This window comes from Acanthaster planci, linkage group LG02 (genome assembly GCF_054643075.1).
Source record: "Acanthaster planci isolate LZ-2023a linkage group LG02, COTS_SCS, whole genome shotgun sequence".
In the NCBI taxonomy this organism is placed as follows: Eukaryota; Metazoa; Echinodermata; class Asteroidea; order Valvatida; family Acanthasteridae; genus Acanthaster; species Acanthaster planci.
Genome location: NC_141778.1, coordinates 13,345,431 through 13,362,935, shown reverse-complemented (window position 1 = coordinate 13,362,935; position 17,505 = coordinate 13,345,431). Strand labels below are relative to the sequence as shown.

The following is a 17,505-nucleotide window of genomic DNA, read 5'->3' as shown; positions in this document are numbered from 1 at the left end:
AATTTCTTTTCTTCTTTTGTTTCGATGTTCATCGTTTTCTTATTTCTTGATATCTTATACGGGTCAACGACTTGTACTTTAGACGGACCGATACTGTGGACCATTTGAAACATTCTGTCGAAGTTCACGATTGACTGGTTACGATAATTCAGCGTTATACCGCGGACTTTGCAGAATGTTGTGTTTCCGCTTTTATCCGGCTTAGCCAATTTATAAGCGTAGTTTTTCGGACCGCCCGACACGAATGACGAAATATGGTTGTCAGAATCAATTTCGTTTGTGAGCTCACCCAAATAATCCCCAATGTCGGGTTCCCACTCTCCCTCTTTGCTGACGTATATCACACTATCGGTGTCATACTACAATACCCTACGATCAAGGGATTCTAAGAGCTCGTAAAGTTTGAGCCTAGCCTGTGCTGTTGTGTAGGCTGCGATGACCACGTTTGTACGGCCAGAAGGCTCGACGAAGTCTTCGGTATTCTGCCACTGGACTTCAACCATCTCCTCCGAGACGAAGTGTGCGTTGTTCACCTCGACATCGTCTCTCGTCATCATCTCAAAACATTCCGAAGGATCGGTAATGTGTGTTTTTGCCATGTTAGGGCGTTGACCAAATTTTCCCCAAAAACTATTCAACATGAGTTTAGCCAGTGCCCTGAGGCCGGGGTTTTTCTGAATGTTATTCCAATCTAGCTGGATGCCTTCTCTGTCAAAGTAACTCTTGATGTACTTGTGCTTTAGTTCATCAGTTTGACACCATGCTGGCCAATCACTGGCTTCTTGCTTCATCTTTAAAAATGCATTGGCGTACGAAGCGAACAGCCCTCCTTCCTTTGTGTCCGGGTCGTACATAGAAATTTCATCAAAGTGCCAGACCTTGTAGATCTTCAAAATCCTGTAGCCTTTGTCCAATGCTTTTTGTAGCTCCGTAGTCACCCATGTACCTGTGAGAGCGCTATTCGTCAGTGTGGAGACAAGGTAACTGCTGCAATGACTCGCTGCATGCGGCACATAACGGAAACATCAGGCGTCCACAGGTCTTGTATGCCATGACCGGATGGTACAACCCTCCGGAGGGAGGAAGAACTTTACACTTAACCAGACCCTCGTACTCCCTAATATCACGGAAGTTTTCGGTGATAATGGTGGGATGACCAATGGGATATTTACCGTATTTATTGATGTAGGGGTAGAGACTGGTAAAATCCACGTATTTGATTTTCTACCCCGGCTCTGCTTCGTAAAAGAGTCTGGTTGCGTTAGTTCGTCCTCCACAGAAGGCATCGCTTGGGATAAGAGGAGTAGCAATTTGCAAGGCTGAGACAAAATCTCTCATAGTCGTATTTGAAGTAAGTTTGGCATCGAAATCACACTCCCACTGCTCGATATACCGGTAGCCTTGATCAATGATAAACTTGCGTCTCTCTAGCGTCTTCTGATGAAGTTCCTCCATCGTTGAAAGGATGTTTGGTTTCGCGAGCCAAACACGTATGCCCATGATGGAGGCAGCCGTTAAACTCCAGGACCGTCTTTACGCCATCATCGATGTAGAAGCCGTCAACTCTGTATTTCCCAACATGCACCTCTCCATTATTACCCGCATACTGAATGTTATGACCGGTTTCGTAGGCTGTCCATTTCAGCCACTGAAGGGCCTTGACTGACTGACGGTCATTTGAGCGGTACCCCGAAGGGTGGATGATGCCGATGGTATCTGGGTTCAAGTACTTGGTGCGGTACACGAGGTTGCAGGCTGACGCAATGGTAATACACTGTTGGAAGGGGTCGATGCCGGGAGAGGTCTCATCCGCTGTCATATCCATGAATAATGCCCTGAAGCGTAGACAGCAACGACGGAGAATGTCGACATCGGAATGACAGTATTTTAAGATTTCCCTCTTGAAATCAAAGGAGTCTCTCTGATGGTCGCTGTACCAAGATACGAATTTCGCTCTGTCGGCAGGTTTCATAGCGTCGGGATTATAGTATCGCATGTCAGGAGGGTGGGACAGAACTTTCTCTTGATTGGCTCTTGTGTTGAAGAAGTGTGGAAAGTAGCCTTTTGCCAATTCTTTCAGGCCAAACGCTCCTGATAGCTTGGAAAGTGCCATGGAGAGGAAATTAAGCGAGTCTATAAACTCTTATCGTTGACTTGCACCTTTATGCTCATGACCTTCGCACCGTTCAGAATAACCTTGGGTAGAACCGCATTATCATACAAGTATCGAAGAATGAAAAAAGAATCATAGCCTTTGAAGTTGTGACATAGGACTACGGCTCCAGCATTTTCCTCCCCGAACAACCATTCACAGAATTGCTTTTGAGTGTCTGGTCCCTGAAACACGCGCTCTTGGTTCCTGCAGCGTTGACAAATAGTGTCTTCTCTGTCTAAGCAGTCACCGCATACCTTGTGAGCAATGCATAAATTGGGTTCATGGATCCCCGTTTCCTGCATGCACTCAAAGTCAAAAGAGATGTAAGATGTTGCTTCCTCGTTCCTTTCTTCTTCTCCCTTTTTGTTGCCCACCTCTTTGGTTGTGTCTGTACTGCTTTCCACGACAGGCTGCATGTAACAGAGATGATCTTGTGGAACATACTCTCTGCATACGGTGCAGTATTTTTCACCACAGACGTGCTCTTTGTCCTTGTGATGCGACCGGCTGATGAACTGACCGCAATCTTTGCACCTGTAGTACGTCTTGCAAACGGAAGTGCCTCGACTGTTTCTCTTCAAATGATTCTGAAAACAGGTTGGACTTTTGAAATGGCGATTGCAGTCGCGACAGTAGATCCACTCCTTCTCCATGCAGTTGGCTTGAAAACATAGCTTGCAAGAGTTTTGGCAGCGATGGTCTTCGGGGTGATCGAATCCTTTCAGGCACGTGACACAAAAATAGCTTTGGTTTACAAAGGCTGGCATTTTTGTAATGACGTCATAGTGCCCGTCGTGAAAATACAGGCATATCTGTTTGCCTGCTGGTGGACCTTTGAAGATGATGGAGTTCGCATGTTCTTTAGAAGCTAATAAAATCTGATATCCGGGAAGAACGTAACGTTTCTTGTTAACTTTTCCCCCAAGTGGCATGGCCACATGGGTTATGTTGATATGAAGACTGCTATCCAAGGAAAATTGTTCATTACTTTGCACCACCTGCTCAATTCGGGACATAAATCATTCTGCCGTCAACTGATCCTTGTTGATGAACGGTAACTGGATGGGGTAGTCGAGCTCGGGACACGTGACCACCATGCGCACGAGATCCTTAGAGCCTGCACCAGTCATCAATGTGTCAAACAGGCTATCCAAAACTCGATGGAGAGTCTGCAACACGGCTGTTGGGTCAGGGATATCCAGGTTGTCTTCAAACGTGACGGTGTAGTCTAACCCCTTCGTGCTAAACTTTTTCATCTCTACCTCTTTCACCTTGGACACACGGTATAGATCGGTGATGTCTGCGATGTTGTTGGGCATCGGTAATTTTCTGTCGTTTGGCTGCGACTGGTTGGTTGTCTGCTGTCGCTCCAAAGCCGATTTGCTCTTCACCATGATGACTCCTCAAAATGTCGAAAGTAGTTGTCACGGCGAGCGAATACTTTGCCGCACGAGTTACACTGATGTTGGCTAGCATCGTTGTAATTGTCCCGTCTGGTGAACGTCTTATCGCATACCTTGTAAGTAAACATCTGTGAAGAAACGAGAAACGTTGAGGGTTAGGGTATGAATAATAATATACCCCAAAATACAGACTAAAACTTGCTAATGGCCCAAATCATTATGCAAAGCATCCTAAATATGCACGGATGTCTAAAGAATAAGTAAGGAAACCACATGTAGACTGATGTCTATCAGCGACATATGAATTAATATTTCAAGCGCATAGTGTCTTGGTCTCCCGTTACGATGCATATTATGATTAACACAAAATATATACAGTAGGTGGTTGCATCAGTCTCAGTACTGATGCAAAGGATACCTTTTCCACTCGAGGACTTTTTTACGACTGCCACGCTCTGTTGGTCGCGACTTCTTTCTGCTCCACAATTTTCTTGCTTTAAGGTCTGATCTGTAAATGGAAAAAACAAAGACTGCTTGATTATACAGTGTACATGTATTTGCCGTTTTACAAAACACGAGAGGAAACGTCATGTGTAATACTCGTACACTTGAGCGGGAGCTGTTCTGAGCGATGTGTCAACGTCGACGGTCAGACACAAACTGTTGCTGTGGCTACAATTTTAGAACATGTATAATTCTATTGCGGACGTCGTACTTGCATAGTTAAACATTTTGTCACGTAAATACATATGATTGGCTAAGAAAATCCATTCTGTAATGTGACGGGCTGAGAACTATGATCTCGTGATTAAGGCATGGCGTCATGTTGAACGGATTGTTCCACACGAGAAACGTGTCTGGACACGTTATGACAATGGGTCACACAGATTAAAATCCACGCGGGAAACCTGTCACGTTTATTCCCGTTTCAATAAATAGGCCTGACTCAATGTCTACCTCCACATTAGTAATATTTAACTTTAATTAAAACCCTGCGTGGAGGGAGTGGCCTCTTTTGGCGAGGCCACTGGAGCTAATTAAGGTGTAAAATGTAAAAAAAAAATTCGTCCAAATGCAACAACTATTTATCATATCCTACCCCTGTTCATGCTGAAAAACCTGGTTTAGTCATTTTAAAGCCAGGGCCTCCCCTAGCCAGGAAAAAAAGTAGCCAGCCTCCAGCCAACTCCCATAAGACCGTGTGTTAAGTGACCCCTTGTGTACGATCTAATGGATTATTTACAAAACGGTGCCTGGACAGTGGAATATTTCTTATCAGTGACAGCTGTCTGGAACTCTGTCTGGAGGCCTCCTAAAGTGTTATTTTGGTTGGGGGTGGTGGTGGTGTGGCTTGGCTGGCGGGCGGCGAGCCCCCCCCCAATCGGGATAGCCTGAGAAAAAAGGCACACACGGTACTGTGATGTACTTTTGGTGGTTTTTAAGAGCTGTAGAAGCTAGGGAACAACCACAGAAGCATTTATATACCTTTAGCACGGACTCAGGGCTCTGCAACCCTGAGAAATGATACGGTCTCATCTGACGAGTCCGCTCCCGCAACCACGCAAAAAAAAAATCATATCGCGTCCCCGGGGGTTGTATTTTTACGATTCATGTAAAATGAAATAAGGCCCATCAACAAATAAAGTGAATTGAAGAAAGGATCAGTATATGCACAGAAAATATACAGTCATAAAATGTGATAAATTGCAAACTAAAAGACACAAAATTGCATTAATGAGGGAAATTTGAACGTGTTAACACGAATCACATAATTTATTTATTCATTTATTCCATTTCTTCACCCAGGGTATGCTCAAACAAACTGGTTTCCATTGAGGCCCTGTGATGATTAATAAAAAAGTTAGAAGCTTGCGATGAAAAGTAAAATTGACAAATACGACAAATATTAATGTTTAAAAATACAGACCATTAAAATATCATACACATGTGAACATTTAAATTATCAACGCATTAATTAAACAATGATCACGGAATGGGGGAAAACCCCGCAAATAAAAAAATGGGAAAAAATGAACACGATCCGGCACCAATGAACATTGGCAACCAAGTTAACAGCTCCATAGATCAGCATTTTGGACGACACAGCACTGGTCATGGCTTTCCCTAGTTCTGATTTGAATTCCTTAAGGACTCTATACTTCTGAGTTGCTCTGGCAAATTGTTCCATATTTTTGCAAAACTTTGATCGTAGCATTTTTTTTGGCTAAAGGGACTTTAAGTGTCTTGTTAACTGAGTATCTTGTGTCACGAATCTGTGTGAATGGCATAAACAGATTTGTCAAATACATAGGAGCCAATTTGTTTAGACATTTAAAAACAAGCAGTTATACTCGATTGACATACTGTTCAATTTCTGTTTAAATTTATTTATGTATTATTTTCTACTTCTTTTGAAACTTTGAATGATTTAATATCATTCTTATTATTTGTATTCTTCTTTTAGACAGTCATTGCAAGTTTTTTTCCGTTGCACTTGTATGAATATAATTCATCTCTTTCGGTTAGAATTTTGATGCGGCTTCTGTACAAAGGCACAGGGCACAGGTGTATCCTGTTACGCAGCGGCCAGCAGATACCTAAGCTGTGCTCATCTCCTAATCACAAACCGTTGATGTTAATGACGAACCTTTCTCTGTTCTTTTTAAAATAGCTGTCTAATTACGAACGCGAAGAAGTTACGTTCATGTTATATCGAACAACATGGTAATAGGCCTTCAGCTTGTCGAATTTATTGCAAAACTTCAAGTTAGCGTAACGAACAGCCCGACTTTCAAACCTTACTTGTACTTCATTCCCGCTTCGTGTCGTACTCATTATACAACAGATGTAAAGCCTAAAGGAAAACTGTTTCATGCCTGTATGTGCAAGCGTATCATTAAATGTTTGGAAGGGAGGCCTTCTTGCGAAATAAAGTTTATAGCTTTTATAAATCAACTGCGTTAACATTAATTCCCTTTGATCAGATTGACGTACCCCCGTCAACACAGAGAGACTTTTATTGCGCCATGTTTGTAGTCTCAAACGTTGATTGGCAACGTAATAAAATGTATACAGTAAAATCCGTCTACTGTCCATTGACCCCATGAGTTCCCAGGTTAGTTTTTGTCACACCATGTCGATTCAAACAACCTAGCGATTGGTTTTAAATATGTCGAAGATTTGTCCGTTGCTTACAGTTTTGGTAAAAAATCCGTCAAAGTTTTTACTTACTTATATTGTGTCCAACATGGGCAGCACGACCGCAAATGCCGTGTAATCCGTTCCGCTTTATTCCTACGTTATTATTAAGTTCAATCTTGAATTTACGTACTGTAAATTTATCTCTGCCCTGCATGTAATTGTATTCTTATCGTATCTGTTATAGTACGTTTTTCTACTTTGGATGATATACGACCAACATCCCGTAAGGCCTTTTGTACGGTATCAAATCGTAGTAGACCTACAACAAAAAACTACACACACTTCTCCTAATAATGAATAAAATTTGTTTGTATGAATTACACTGCATATACGTAGCACGTGTATGTACAATACGTACACTTCGGGAAGTTCGAGAACAAACATTTCCGCTCCTTTACACGTATGTTAACCAGTCCACTTGGTTTGTGCTTATGAGCTAAAATTCGGCGAAGTCGTGGTCACTCTCTGTAACTATAGCTTGTTAAAATGGTGACTCCAGTCAGCAAACGACTATATCAAAATCCATCTGCGGAGATCTTCCACATTGTGTAAAAGTTTGCTGAATTTATACCAGAGAAATATAATCAGGCTTCAGATTTCATTTTGTGATGTGTTTCTTGTTAATCATAAGTGACATTTGGGAGGAAATGGAGTGAAGCATGTCTGTGTACGTTACATTTCCAAACGTAAAAAAGGATATTTTAAACTCGAAAATTTGAATTGTTCTCCAGTTTTTCCACATATGCTCCATATCCTAATAATTGAAAGAGTGTTTGAAAAAGGTTACCATGTTGTGTTTAAGCTACTGCGAATTGTCCTTTATTAGTTGAATCAATTTCGAGTTTTGGCTCTCTGTCAACCGGTGTTGTAGGTCTCGAGACCTAGTCTCGGTCTCGAGACCGTCTCGAGATCTTTTTTTTTCGCGATCTCGGTCTTTTCCCAGACATCAAGGTCTTGGATACAACACTGCCGTCGGCCATGATTTATGTGTGTACATGTGAACGTCCATGTACTCCATCAACTTACATAAACGTGTACTGTACATGCACTACTACGGATTGATTCTCGTTCAAAATGTTCAATTCGCAATAACTTGAAAAGTAGTATAATACTACCGATGTTTTTATCTTGTCTTAATACACACGGCACTGTATTTCGTTTGTTTGGATAAACTGGAGAAGTTGTTCTAAAATGGGAAAGACTGTGGACGTATTTTCTTTCAAACTTGATCGTATTTAATGTTTTTATATTATTTATTTTTTCAGAATTTGTTTCAAATTTTGTGCAACTGGGTCCATAATAATACGGTGATTTAATGTTTTTTAGTTATCTGGTTATCTCGGGGAACTTTGTTTGTATTTTGTTAGAAATAAATAAGGGCCTCCATCCGCGGAAAGAAGTGTTGGATTTACATCCAACGTCGCCTGCCTCGAAACCCACAGTAAATTGATCAAGTGCGCATGCGCTAACTCTAAATTAAGCGGTGCTAAAGGGTGCACCCGCGTATATAGGCCCGAAATATGTCCACCAAGCTCATTCATAACACTCATTCATATACACTCAAAATAATCTATATTAGAGGGTCCTGAGAGCCAGGGAACTGAGGAATTATGACAATGAACCTCTGGGCCGTACTCAGGGCTTCCAATTCTGAGCAATTTGGATGCAATCGGGTTCGAAAGTGGCACTATTTTAGCCATTTTGCAGAGGTATGTACTTTCAAGAGTGCAGTTTCCTTCATTTTAGGGGTAGTCTGCTTTGGGTGAGTATTTCTCAGAAATTCATTGGTCTACCCACTAAAATTGAAAGGGAAATGAAAGAGGACACGTCGAACACCACTTTTCTGTGCAGCCTGAACACCTGTGAGAGTTGTGCAGGAGTCATAATATTTGTGACGTGTGAGGATTTATTACTGTTGTCTATGGGAATTTACTTGCTGCGGTGCACCCACTAGGGCACCGGGAGCGAACGCATTTAGTCAGTTTTTGAGTGGTACCCATTATACGTTTTGGAAACCAGGGAATTCGACCAATGATCACGCTCGTATGACAGACTCGTTCCTGTCCCCGCAGCGTATAAGGTAATGCGGGGACCGCTAACCAGACTACACGTACTCACTGGCACGTACGTACCCACTCACTGGTTTCACATTAAAATTTACGCAATTACAGGAAGTGAGGGAACAGTGCAAGTGGAGACGACATCCTTTACGTCTGTTTATATAATGTACAGTCTTCTGAAATTCAGAGCTTGTTTCTTTGGATAAATTCCTTAAGACAGAGGTATGACAAAACATTTGTTTCGCCTCGGGGCGCTATGCCACACCACAGCGGTCAACAATTGTGAAATGTACGTGTATAGTCAGCAAGGCACCGCCAGTAAACACTCCTGCGAACAGTTGAAATGAAAAGAATACAACAGAAGTATTTGGGAAAAAACAGCAGTTTAGGGAAGATTTTTGGTTAGCTGAGCTGGTGGGAGACTAATAATTCGCATTGCTGCAATCATTTCACAACCTAGTTTTCAGTTCGGCTGAAACAAGTTTGATATTTAGATTATAGGGCCTAGTCTCCTATGTAGCTCTGTCTGACTTGAGCAGAAGCACCCCCTCATCGGCTGAAAAAAACCACTGTTGGTCGGGATAGTTCATTTTGTTGGTGGTGCATTTCCCAGTCGCAGAACTAGCGGAGTTCAGTTCCGACCAAAGGAGCCTCCGTTGCTCCGGACCCACTTTTTGTCCAGTTTGGGGCCCATAGGTGCAATTAAAGCAATGGATTTTCAGGGGGCTTGAATTTTTAGTGGACTACACCCTCTGTGGGGCGCCACCAAGCGTTCAAGTTGCCTAGAAGTTTCCACTTTTCAACTTGGCTGTCGCACATTATACAGTAGTTCATGCTTCAGTTAAATGGGCAATAAGAGCCAAAATCACAGTTTGTATCGTCGTTTCTCTGATACTGAAGCGCTTTGTGGTAATGAAGTTCGCGGGTTTTAGGTCTACATAGTTTGTTAAAAATATGTTTCCACGAGGATAAAATTTAGCTGTCAATATCAATGACCCTCGAGATGGGTCAAGGGAGGGCAAATTTGGAGGCTCCTTTGGTGGGAACTGCACTTGGCTAGTCTACAAACGGTGGTAACCTCTTGTTGAAGCATATTGCTGTGAATTAAAGCTTTGCATTAAATCAGCTATAGAACAGGTCAGACTGACCCAAGCATTACAGATATAACCCAAAGCTGATCTGAAACTGAACGGAACCAGAAAAAATAGGAAATCTGGCTCGAATAGGACCTTTAATTATTATTATTAAGATTAATATTAATTATTATTCTTCTGAACAAGTCGTGTGAGAAAACAAAAAAGTATAGCTCGAGCAGCAATTCACCCACGCAACAGTTACACAGTGGGCAAATATCACCCATCTTGGTCACAGCGGGCAATCTGACTCGGCAGCAATTATGCACCACGTTAATGTCCCAACTATTTTATTTGGGTTTTTCGGTTGATTTGGGGTTTATCTTGAGATAACTTAACCGAGGTGGTCTATTTTTTTATCCAATCGGTCAAAGGAATTTGTTCTGGCTATAACCGCTGTTAAAGGATCAATTGAAGTTTCTGAGCGCGCTCGAAGTATGCTTGATTTACCGAAAATGACATTTTTACCTACCTGTTCAAAAGGCAAGTTCACAACAACACGATTTCCGATTTTTCTCGAGCGGTCCAAAAATCTCAAGTGGTCCCAAAATGAACAAAGAAACAAAATTGTCAGAAAGTATCCTGTAATTACATCACAGACGAGAGGTTAACTTGGAAACTGTTATTTACTTAAGACCTTCATGCCGTGACAATTACTTAAAGTACACCTTGTGAAAACAATACTGAGCCATGGTAGGCAGGAATGCCGACATGACAAACTCTGAAATAAACCTCATTTTCATTTAGTAACCATGGGGTTTCTGTTCAATTTTGCAATTTTCGTAATCATTTTCACGCTAGGCCATTCAATTTTGTGTGGATTTTACACTTCTGATCAAACGTGAGTGTCGGTTTCATTTAGGACATTGAAATTCAGTTTTAAGACAACTAACATTAATTATCGCTTTCGTTGTTGTGCGTTCGATTCGTTTTGGGTTATTCCTTGCATCGTTTGTGGCATTCCTAGGCAGCTTTTTGGCATCTTTTGACACTTGAATCATTCGAGTTACCGGTAGCTAATGGTGATGCATATCATCCATATAGCCGCGCCTTTTTGTTTAATGTATTCAAAGGCATGCAATCATCTATTAACACTTCGTAACCAAAACCATAAACTGACACTCACTCCGTGCGCGCGGTGATCTCATTTGTGCACATTTTAGAGAACTAAGTCATTTTCGTCTTCACAAACTGACACCGATCTTAATTTCACCAGTTAAAACGACTTTTCTTTTTTTGGGCGATTTAACAACTATATGGATGGATCAAATTCATGTCAAACTTTTTAAAGCATTTTCTGCGGTGCGTGTGTTTACGAGCCTGGGTGTCCTTTCTACCCACGTGGGTGTCAGTTCGTGGTGTCGGTGACGACTTACCTGTTTTAAGTAGTTATATTTGTAAATCACCGAATATCTCTGTTTTCATTTGAGAAACTTAAAAATTTGAAATATTATACATAGAATATCACTGAAATAATGACGGGAAAGGGCTGAGGAACTGTCCTTTCCATCATTTATCTCGGGAAGGGTGCTAGCACATTTAATCACTAGTGAACTTTGGGGAAATTGTATAGATTTTGGCGATATTCTATTGACCTTTAAAATATACATGTAGCTTCAAAAGGAACAGATCTTCGGGAAAATCCTGATGTTGGCAGATTTATCCTTTCCTTATTCACTTTGTTTACTGTTCACTTTGCTCTGCCTTTGTAAGTTATTCATTTAACTTATAGGTGCTTCATCCATTGATCTCTTGAGGTGCAAGATAATTGTGTTCAGTAGTGACTGAACCGTTTTCTTGGGTAATTCCTCCTATATTACCTTTACAAAAATGGTGACACGCAAGAATACCTCAAAAGCTACTTGAAACAACTTGATAAATGTCTGCCCATAAAAATGAATGTCCAAGCAACCGCTCTATGCTGGTCCCTACGAGACCGAATGGCCGATGCGCTAGTTTGAATTTTAATCTTTCACATAGACGAACAGAATATTTTGATAGTGAAATTGAACCGTTGTTTTCTGTTGTTAAATTACAACCGGAGCGGTCATTTCATTTTATTTAAAACTGAATTTCCTAGGCGCTGAATTAAATGAAAACTTGAAATTGGCTGGGAAAACCTATATTTTGCAAATTTGTTATGAAAGTCTCTAAATTACATGTAATACATCCTTCCAAGACAAACAAATCTGACTGAGCTCAAAAGTAAATTTCAAGAGTTAAACTAAATCTTTCAGGCTTTCACTGCACACAGCATGCATTTATTACCCACAATCTGAAATCAGTTGCTTTTTTGCTGATTATTTTTTGTCGGTTATGTACAGCATCAGAAAGAATATGGCATCCCCTTGACAGTTCGGGCTTTGGGGTTAGTCATAGCTCCATGATATGCTCGTCATTAGAATCTTTTAGCGGAGCCCCCCCCCAAAAAAAAATTGTCAAATGCACACAAAATAACTACATTTAACAGTCTGATAAATGTTACCAGGGGATTTTGCTGCATTAAAGAGAGATGGAAATACATATAAGGTGCATAAAAGAGTCAGATTTGTGGTGAAATTCATTCTCTACAATTGCCTCAATGCATCGCGTTGTGATATAAGCTAAAACGATATAGATCGAAAGTTTGGTACACGTAAACGACTAAAAAGTACGAAATAAAGCATCTACAACCACAAGTGGTAACTACAGCTTGGTCTAGAGGCTTCAAAAGTCAAAACAAAACTATGGAGCGTGGCTAGAAATCCGTCTACGCGTTCGATGACGGCCCTTTGTACATGTAATGCGGGCGATTCACAATAGCACACTTGAAAGAGTTTGCAACGAGTTAGCCAATCACAATGCGCCAAATATGTGGACCCTTTCCAAACGCGCATTGGTCGACATTGTGAAACGCCCATAATCATCCGAAACTGACACACTTCACCGGCAAAGTCATGTCAACGCCTGAAGGCGGTTAAGTACATGTAACACTGGATAGAGCACTGATCTCTGTCATGTACACCGATTAAATTGTGCATCCAGATCATTGGCTTGACGCCCCAAGGCGCCATCTTTGGAGGCCAAAATGTGCTCATGCGCTTAAAGGAACCATGAAATATTTTATAATAATAAAAAACCTTGGAATTGCATCTTTGGGATTCATTTTTTGGCAATTTTAACCCATATTTTGGAACTTTACAGGTTTTTATGCCACAGGTAATGACATTTGCATATTCATGAGCAGAACTATGATGTCATCCATGGCACTGAATCTCAATGTTGCACCAATTTGTGCACAGAAAATTTGTAGATTTTTTTTTAACACCGCTGTGGTAGATTTCATTTTCTTCGAGAATTTATTGCTTTGAAAGCATGTGGCAAGTCAGCAAGCATCCTTCTCACAGAAATGTTCCCAGACAGCAAATTTGGAGTTCACAATTTGAAAATGAAAACAGGCAACCTGAACTGAATTAACATCACAGCAAAAGCACCCTCACTCATCCAGAAATGCTTGGTCAATTTTGAATGTTTAAAAAGTGCATCCTTTAGTTCACGTAACTCTAAAAAAGTGTCAAACACTCTTCATACAAGGAAGAAAATTATAGAGATACACAAACAATCAAACACTGATTCTCAGAAAAAATCATTTCATGGATCCTTTAAACAAGTCCTTGAAAAATGGCAATTAGCATTGGACGTATCCTCACGGAGAGGTCCACAAATCCGATAGTAATTGTTCTCCAGTTAAAGCTAAGAATGAAATCAGGCATTTGACAAACAGCTTCATAGAATTATGCACTTTGCCTAAAAAAATTTCTCGTGAGAGCGACAGGGACAAAATAAACGTTGCTTTCATGCATAACAGAGCTTCAGGTAAAATTCTTTCGAATAAAAGAATAAACCAAAATTGGGTTTCAAATCAAATGTAGCTAAACTCCATACTCCACGACAAATACATGCAGCTTGGCTTTAAGAAAAGTGCACAACCTCAGCCTATGTCAAATAAACATATTTTTACGAAGCATGCTGGTTATGACGAGTGCAGTAAAATGGATCACAGTGCGCTTGTCGGAATCCAAATGCCATCATTACATGTGCACTTGATTACAAAGCCGTAAAAGAGTGGAATAATGCTGCAATTAATGCTGCAGTAAATGACAACGTAGCAATGTTGCCACTACTAGGACAGGAGTATGACTTGGGTGGTTCATAAGCTGGGCATTCCTCCCCCTTCATGCAGCTCAGAATCTTGCTGGCTTCACGTACACCACTCCGAGTGGCCCCAATGATGTATCCGTTGAACATTGGGTCTGTGTGCTCACCAGCAAAGAACATGTTACCGACACGAGACTGGATCTGTTCAAACCCCTCGGTGGAAACCTCAACCGGCCAGTTGGAATAGGCGCCGTGGAAAAGCGGGTTGGTGTCCCAGTCAGTGACATAGATATCCGTAGCCTCGGGAACAGTTGCATCGGGATACATGTTGCGCATTACCGCCTCGACTTCAGCTTTTGTCTCCGCTAGTGGTTGGTTCTGGATACGACGGGCCTCGTCTCCAGTCACGAAGCCAACGAGGATGTTAGTACCCGCCGGGAACAGTCCAGGGGCGTTCAGGTTAGAAAAGGCAGGGAAGTATCCCCGACGCTCGCTAGCGTGGAGAATCCACTCCTCGTTGTCCCAGAACTGAGTAGGGAACTTGATGAAGATTTTTGCGAAGGATGCCATGATGAACTGGAAGAACTTTACAATCTTCCATTCTGGAAGGGCCGGTTGAAAGTCGATCACATCGTTCTGCAGGACCCCAAGACTTACCGTGACAAGGGCGTAATCACCTGTGTAAGTAGTCCCGTCAGAACACCTCACCTCCACTCCATTGCTAGATTTATCGACGATCGACACTACAGTTTTGTTCAAGCGAAGATGATTCTTATAAGGATCCATCATGAGCCAAGGAGTGATCTCCTCAAAGATGCGCTTGAAACCACCTTGATCGGTGACGAAAAGGTTCCCACCTGTGGCAGAGATCAATTGGATAGGAGTGGTCGATTTCAGAGAAGTTACAGCCGGAATATCCGCCCATTCAAAATCAAAATCGAAGAATTCGATTGTCTTGTGGATGGGTGTTGTGGGTTTCCAGCCAGCCACACGAAGAGCGGCCCGTAGAGACATATCACGGCGGCATTCGTCGATTAGCTCCTCACCGATCTCGGCTAATCTCCCCAAGGCGTGCTCCATATCTTCCCAGATGGGGTCTGCTTCTTCGCTGACATCATGCCCAGTCTCGTTACGAATGATGATAGACTCAAAGTCCGATTCATGGTACACAATAGAAAGTCTTTTCACGGTGTCAATGATTTCAGTACCCGGAGGCTGTGCCCAGTTGGCTCCTGCCTCTACCTGCTTTCCAGCAAAGGTCACGTCGTGGACTCTTCCGCCGTAGAAATTTGCGGCTTCGACGATGATCAAATCGTCCATGCCTTTGTCATGGAACTCTTTGGCGGCTTGCAAACCTGCAGCACCAGCGCCAACAATTAATACTTTTGCATGGTTGTCGTCGTAATCTTGAGACAAGACCAATTTGTTTGCAAAAAGGCACAGCAAGATAACGAGAGTGAATTTCGACATCTTGTTACTCATAGCATGGAGCTATATAATGGTCATAGTCTAGTCATGCTAGTATGGAACGCCAAACGTACCAAAATATGATGTTACTCTGTGAAAGTAGTTTAATCGTGTCCTCGATCTATTAAGTGATGTTGTCAAACCATTATGCGAAGTTGTCAGTCCATTATGTGAGGTTGTCAGTCTATTATGTGAAATTGTCAATCCAGTATGTGAAATTGTTAAACAAAAAACATTAACATAAAACATTAATTTCGATGCTGTCATTCTTTACAATAAGCAAACATGATTCACATTACGTAAGTACTGAGAACATGGCCATTAACTTGAGCAACATTACATAATGTATCAGTTTACATTTGATAAATTAGATGACAACATTTAGGTCTAAGGTCAAGCAAGAACGCGTTTGTATCCCAACCTATGGAGAGACAAAGAAAACTAAGCAATCTAACCTACTAGGACCGACAAATGACGAACAGGACAAAACAAAAACAAGTGTGAGGCAATATCACATTAATAGAGCACAAATAAATATGATTTAGGACTATGAGCCCAGCAACCGAGTTCTTAGTTTTCTAGCAAACACAAATAAAGAAGGTAATCTGTATATACCTGATGAGTACCTTGATGAATAATATCGTTCTTGGCCAATGACTTTCTGTTAAATTCGACAAACAAGTTTCCCTTCATACTGCTACGAGTATTATAATTATGGATGTTAGATGCTAAAGTAAAACAAGAATTAAAACTGGAAGAGAGTAAATTGTGCATAAGTTTGTACAAGAATTTTCCCTGATTAAGTTGGTATAAATGGTTACATTGCAACAGGTTTAATTTAGCAAATAACGGAGCAGAATGATCACGATAGCCAGCAAAATGATGATGCGGACTGCTCGTTTTTGTAAAGTAAATAATTTGTTACATTTAGATGTCATGCGGCCCCCAATCAAAATGGAAAAATTTAAATATGGTAATATGAAGGAATTATACAATGTTAATAAAATCTTACTCGGAAGATAATATTTAAGACGACTCATAATACCAATAGCCTATTCTTGGGTATTTTCCTTCTGTAGTCCATCAATATGATATTTCCATGTAAGGTTTTCATCAATAATTATACCCAAAAATTTAGTACTTTTAACCTGCCTTAATATTGTATCATTCAATAAAAGTGGAATAGTCTGCGGGTACTTGTGTTAACTGGTACAAAAATAATATCATGTGGTTTCAGGGCATTGATACATAATTTGTTAGCTAGGAGCCGTTTAGATTTAGGTTCTGAATAGCTTCATTTACATTTGTGTAAGAATACAACAAACTTGTATCATCTGCAAATAAAGAGAATGTCATACAATCTGAGGTATTACATATGTCGTTGATATAGAGAATAAGGAGTAAAGGGCCCATCAGAGATCCTTGCCGTACCCCACACGTAATGACTCCATTGGTAGAATTTACAGAATTAAATGATACATACTGTTGTCTGTTATATAAATAACTTTTCAAAAGGTCCAGTACTGTTCCTCGCACACCATAAAGCTCTAATTTACTGATTAAAATATCGTGATTTACGGTTTCAAAAGCTTTAGATAAATCCAGAAAAACACCTATAGAAAAACTGTTACGATCAATACCGCTGTTATTTGGTAAGTAACATATGATATCGCCAGTTCAGTAGAGAGTTTTTCTCTAAATCCAAATTGTGACTCGGAGAGAATCTTGTGTTTATTGATGAAAGATATCAGTTTTTGATAAATACGTTTTCAAATAATTTTAAAAAGGAAAACAAAACTGAAATGGGCCTATGGTCACGCTTACATCCTTTCTTTATAGATCGGTGCTCTTTTGGCTATTTTTAAACTATCGGGAAATACTCCAGAAGTCAAACACTAATTGAATATATCTGCCAGGGGCTGGGTTAATGAATACTTTGCCTGTTTGAT

The 17,505-nt window shown here is 40.9% G+C and overlaps 2 protein-coding genes across 2 annotated transcripts; both read right to left on the bottom strand.

The window, feature by feature from the left end:
• Window positions 1–359: 359 nt before the first annotated feature.
• LOC110990511 (uncharacterized) lies at window positions 360–2,113 on the bottom strand. The gene is made up of 2 exons (XM_087148561.1): window positions 1,489–2,113; window positions 360–1,000 (listed from the first exon to the last, which is right to left on the bottom strand). The coding sequence occupies exons 1-2, from the start codon at window positions 2,111–2,113 to the stop codon at window positions 360–362; spliced, it is 1,266 nt and encodes a 421-aa protein (XP_087004687.1).
• Window positions 2,114–12,183: 10,070 nt separating this feature from the next.
• LOC147799915 (uncharacterized) lies at window positions 12,184–17,189 on the bottom strand. Its single transcript, XM_087133586.1, has one exon. The coding sequence runs from the start codon at window positions 15,569–15,571 to the stop codon at window positions 14,039–14,041; it is 1,533 nt and encodes a 510-aa protein (XP_086989712.1). The 5' UTR covers window positions 15,572–17,189; the 3' UTR covers window positions 12,184–14,038.
• Window positions 17,190–17,505: the final 316 nt, after the last annotated feature.